The 5,955-nt window shown below is 34.0% G+C and overlaps 1 protein-coding gene and 1 long non-coding RNA gene across 2 annotated transcripts; both read left to right on the forward strand.

The window, feature by feature from the left end:
* On the forward strand, nt 1–2,010 carry LOC143556348 (uncharacterized). Its single transcript, XR_013139367.1, has 2 exons — nt 1–930; nt 1,889–2,010. It is a non-coding gene; the product is annotated as an uncharacterized LOC143556348 (long non-coding RNA).
* Nucleotides 2,011–3,408: 1,398 nt separating this feature from the next.
* LOC143556349 (putative F-box protein PP2-B12) lies at nt 3,409–5,282 on the forward strand. Its single transcript, XM_077045685.1, has 3 exons — nt 3,409–3,719; nt 4,575–4,693; nt 4,808–5,282. The coding sequence occupies exons 1-3, from the start codon at nt 3,441–3,443 to the stop codon at nt 5,238–5,240; spliced, it is 831 nt and encodes a 276-aa protein (XP_076901800.1). The 5' UTR covers nt 3,409–3,440; the 3' UTR covers nt 5,241–5,282.
* Nucleotides 5,283–5,955: the final 673 nt, after the last annotated feature.

Below are 5,955 nucleotides of genomic sequence, written 5' to 3' on the forward strand. Positions count from 1 at the left end.
CCGATAAATTGCTTTCTTCTATGGCAAGAACGTGATTCGAACGGTGGTTTCAGACGAAGGCAGTTTCGGAAGTTTATTCGAACGATGGTTTGGGTACAGCACCTCCGATTGAGTTCGATGTGAATAACGGGGTTCCTTTTGTAACGACGTGTGCTGTGTCCATCTCCAATTCATTTAGCTCATCCAGATTTAAACGGGCCTTGTGTACAACGCCAGTTAAATTGATACCATTGATGTTTTATCATTTGATCCGTATTTGTTACCATCAGGCCTATTACAACACCATCAGTTGTGAGTCTCCTTCTCAACTCTGACAACCTGTGAACATCACAATAGTTTTGATAAATCATATTTTCCATAAAGTTGAAAACCAATATTAATTTTTATTGATTGGAAATTATTTTGTCTCAGATGGATCAATATTTGTTAACATAGGGTTTTGGTAAACAATTGGACATGTAACTTAACAATCTTGACAGATAAGTTTTAAGCCCGCAAGGTGTCCGATAAAATGCCACAAAGAATAAAGATTTTAATTAGTTTTGGTTTAACGATATGCTGTTGTCAAGAGTGCACAGTTTCGGGTCAGGGGTTGTTAAACGTCTTCCATTCCTTGTCCAGATAGAGTGTCTCCATGGAAAATAGAACCCGCTCTCATGCCTCCTGCGATTAATACGATTCCGGTGCATAAACAAAAACGAAATATGCTTTCTCAAAATTTGAACATTTATTTTTTTAAGCTTTAGGCGTTTGAATACATCTTTGTACGTGCTCAATACACACCGACACAATTTTTTTATATATGTTTTTCATTTATTTGCAAGGTACACAACTTCAGGAGGAAGATTTGCACATTGGCCCGTGAAGGACCTTGCATTTGCAGTTGTTCGGTTTTATCAACGGGGAGGAAGCTTTCAATATTATTATATGGTAAGCTATACTATTGACATTCTACAAAAATAACTATTAAGTACTTTATGAAAATTGTCAGGTTTACAATCACTTATTTCTACCCTAATGCTTAATTACAGTGATGGGTGAAATTAACATTATTTATGTACATGTGTTGTGTCAATATTAATATTAATTATTTATCTATCTTCTTATAGCTACTTATAGTGAATCTATTATAACAAATGTAACTTCAAATGACACACTTAAAGTTAGGGCCTTCAGTTGACCCGCAAACTCAACTGAAACCATTCGTTATGGTGAGATCATCGTTTTAATCGTTGTAACCAAACACTGAAAAGTAATTGAAGAGAATCAAGTAATTAACTTTACAGTGTATCTGTTATTCTTTTTAGCATATTTGCATAAGTTTTTCATGTCAGTTTTCAGTATAAAGCCCCACCCATGTATCAAACTATCATTTTGGTTTCGTTTGTGTTGAGAAGTTGTAAAATGACAGTATCCCTAATGGTAGGGACGGGTAATGGCTCAAAGGGTATTTTTTGTATAATCCAAAGTTACATTCAATATAGATATGAAAGATACACAGTAGTTAATTAATTTAGTCATTAATGCTGTTATTTTATACATATTAGTAAATTAGTGTTTTATAGGCATATAATTGAACCGAACGTTTAGTGAACAGTTTGCTGTTCGGCGGCAAGTTCATTAATGAACTTGAACAAAAAATGTGTGTTCATTTAATTAAAGAACGAACATGAGCACATATTTTGTTCGGTTCTTTTATTTTCATGAATGTTCATTTATGTTTGTTTATTTGAATTCTAAATATTATATATATTACTATATTTTGTATAGAAGGTTTATACATATTAGATGTAATTTCTCAATTAGATGTTCTTATTCTTTTGTATGCACATACATAATGCATATGCATGTATAAAGTGAAAATTCACTAATTCATGTTGCAAATTAGGTTGAAGGCGGAACAACGACAATAGAAACAATGGAACTTAATTTGGCGGCACGCAGCGCAACATAGAAAACTCCAAAATTTTGAAACTTACAACTTTTTATAATATGTTAAACCATGTATCGCACCACTAGAAGGCAGAGTCGGATCTGGATTTTAGGCACCAGAAGAAGAGTTTCGAGTAAGATTATTTGCATGCAAGGATAACATGTTCATTTGAATTAGGTTCACATATTTCAGATATATTATCTAAATTTTATGTATGTTGATACTAATGTTGTATTTGAACCCACTTTGATTGGTTAATCCTTTATAGTTTTGTATAATGTTCACAAAGAACTTATGACTTATGACTTGAACCCAATATTTAAAAAGCTTCATGAGTTTCAAATGACTTTTTTTGTTTGATTTAGATGATGTGTATACAGAAGCGAATACAGACCATGCTCAAGTGTTGATATATTACAAGTAAAGGTAACATCTTTACCAAGAAATATTGTGTAATTAAACAGGTTGATTTTTAGCTTCTTGACCCGTTTAAGTGTTAGTTTCCGCAGGTCTCACATAGGTTAGGCCCTGTTTTCATGAAACGGGTTATAACATATTTCAGTTGATAACCCAACTGAATGACTTACGACACTTGTGGTGATGCTAACATAATGATAATATTTATTTGGTCGATTTATGTAAAAATAAGTGAATGATTTTGGTTAAAAAAGTTTGGACGTGTAGTTTTTTTATAGATCAGTTGTGGACTTATCATATTCAGTAGATATATTCATTCAGAGAGATGGATCTTTTGTCAATTAATTTATTACATGGCAGATTAATATATAACTCATTATTATAAATAAACCTAAAAACTATACTTAGATTTCAACCCAACTATAAATTAAGGAGAAAACAAGTACGCCACAAGGCCATACAAACGTATTAAAAACTCACTAAAACTTAATAGAACTAAAAAAATTTAAAATTCTCAACAAAATGAAAATGAAATACAACAATAAAAACTACAAACATGAAATTCAATGGATTTTGTTGGGTTGAATTACTATACATAATGATTGTCACATTTGACAAACGAAGAAGAAAATGATTATTATAGAGTGTATATTTTATTGTATGAATATGAATTTCTGGATTATGATTGTTTGTTAGAGGTGTCAAGATTTAAGCAGATTAATATATGAACAGGAGATAAAAAGATGAAAAACTAAAGTTGAGTGTGTTCAAATTTTAGAAGAAAACAGTGAATTTATATATTCAAATAAATCTATTATTTAAAAAAATCTAAAATAACCGGCGTGATACACGGGCAAAAAAACTAGTAGTATAGATAAAATACTATTTAAAAATAAAGTCGGGAAATCTAGGTGAAAGGTAGAAAGACCAAAAAGACAAGAAAAAGAAAACAAGATCAAGATGAGACTTAATGAGCAAGATTACAAGAGTTAAATAGTAGAGTTGAGTTGACGTAGTCTTCAAAGTTTGATGAAACTTTCTTACTGGTTTCATTCTATTTATATATTTCCACTGAAAGAATTTGCAACCCATGATCAGAGAAATGACCACGCCGAGTATCTCCGATCTGCCAGAAGGCTGCGTCACAGATATCCTGTCCATGACGTCACCTCGCGATGCCTGCAGATCTGGCTTGATCTCCAAAGCATTCCATTCTGCCGCAGACTCTGACGCTGTTTGGGAGCGGTTTCTGCCGCTGGATTACCGTGAAATCATCGGGAAGGCGGTTTCTCCAGTGCTCTTTAACTCTAAGAAGCAACTCTATCACCGCTTATCGGACTCTTTTATCCTCCTCGATCATGCTCATTTGGTAAATCAATCAATCAATCTTACAATCCATGCTGTATTAGAGTTATAATAAGTTAACAAGTCAGGCTATATATTAATTGTGACAACTTTCAAGACCTTTTGTACTACTTACTCAATCATCTACATTACTCGTCCTGCAGTTTCCATTTTGGAATTCATCTTTTTGTGTTTGTTCTTTATTCTCGTTGTTACCTTCCCCTTACTTCTACCTTTTTTTATCGGTTTATGTAGTTTCCAAATACTTTCTTCATGACTATCTTTTAATAATTTAGGTTAATACTTGATGATTAAAAACATCTTCATCTTGTATGAACCAGTATAAGAATTTGGATCTTTAATTATTTTGTTCACAATTTCATATACAGGTTTCAATAATGGTTGTTTTGATTAGAATGTTCCTTTTTAACATCGACTCGATATAGGATATAGGTTCGAGAGACGTGGTTCAATGTTATTACATGCGTTTTTCTGTTGATTTAACGTACGGCCCCGCCGCTACACGCAGACCCGAATACTAGTTGTGACTTATAAACCTTCGGCCAAAAGTCGTTTTCAAATTAAATAAGTAATCCCAAGCACCCTCTTAATCAATTATGAATAGGTTGTTCATGGCTTAAAGCGAATTTAAAAATCAAGTGATCAATCAATACGTGTTATGGACTGAAACCATTGCTAGGTATTGAACCTATCTTAGATCAATTGTATGAGAAATTGATGTGGGGTTTTTATAGGGCAAATGGGCTCTATACTTTTTTGTTGGGTGTAGCAATATATATGCTTGAACTTTTATCTTCTTTATAAATAATAGTCGAGCTGCCCTGCTTTTGGTGATATTGTAATATAATTATTGATGTAGGGTTTGAAGCTAGATAAGGAGAGTGGGAAAAAGTGTTACATGTTGGGTGCAAGGGACTTATCAATTGCGTGGGGTGATGACACTCGTTACTGGGAATGGGGACATGTACCCGAATCAAGGTATCCCTTCGTTCTCGATCTATGCTAGGATTATTTTTATTTTTGGCAAAAGCGGTGGACCAAGTGGTAGGGTATCGTGGCCAAAATTAACGAAGTGTGAAACTATTGGTGCAGGTTTGCCGAGGTAGGTATACTTAATCACGTATGGTGGCTTGACATACGCGGCAAGATAGCAAGTGAGATGTTATCACAAAAGACAACATATGTCGCATATCTTGTGTATCGTGTTACTAGGGACGCATGGGGACTTTCGGGCGCTGGAAAAACAATAGTTAGCTTTGGCGTGACAAGAAATGAGAGACTAAATGTCCGTCTTCAACAACCGCGGCCACAGGCCCGTGCACGAGCACTTCGCGCAGGACCACTGTTACAGGCGCAGGTGCAAGCACAAGGTCTGGCATCAAGAAATGATGGATGGTTGGAGATTGAATTGGGTGAATTCCACTGCGATGATGGAGATGAAGGTGAAGTTGAGATGACATTTCAAGAGCATCATGAGCATAAAGGGGGTCTTATTGTGGAAGGCATTGAGCTTCGGCCTAAGTAGTGTGTTTAAATGAATAACTGTGAATAAATAGTTGCAAGACAATATGGGTTTGTAAACTATGAAAGAATAATATGTAATATTAAGTGTTTGGTAAACTAACATTTATGTGTGTGATAAGCTCTTATCAAGGGCACAATAAAAGACGAGGACAAAACATAATATCCCTAATACGTATTTGTTTATGAATAAGTTGGACTAATGTTGATATGAAATGGATTTGAACGGTTAATCTCCTTGAGCAGGGATTCATTACAAGGTTAAAACTCAAAAAAAAAAAAAAATTAGTCATGTCATAATGTATAAATTGATTAAGAACTAGTAAACGTATATGTGAGTTGCGCCAGAATTTAATTTAAATCGACTGAAAGCCATTAAAATGAATACCGGTATTGGTCCTCGTGACATTACCAACATAGGTATCAATTTTGTACCGGATTTCAACACGTGTTTTACGTCGACTAACAATAAAGATGAATAACGATACACATTGCGATGGGTGGTTAAACCGCCCGAAAATAGATGTAGAAATGTTGAACCACGCACACGCGTTGCGACTTGTTAACTCCCCAAATATGACCAAAACTTAAAAACAAAAGTTAAAAAAACGTATAAACTACATGATTTATTAAAATTAAAAATAAACCTTATGGGTTATATTGTATGGGTTGAGTTATAATAAGAGGATTAATTTTTGTAGGAATTATATGAAATAATC

This window comes from Bidens hawaiensis, unplaced genomic scaffold, assembly GCF_021521415.1.
Source record: "Bidens hawaiensis isolate Kalapana, Puna unplaced genomic scaffold, B.hawaiensis_p1.1 tig00018565_1, whole genome shotgun sequence".
Taxonomy (NCBI): domain Eukaryota; kingdom Viridiplantae; phylum Streptophyta; class Magnoliopsida; order Asterales; family Asteraceae; genus Bidens; species Bidens hawaiensis.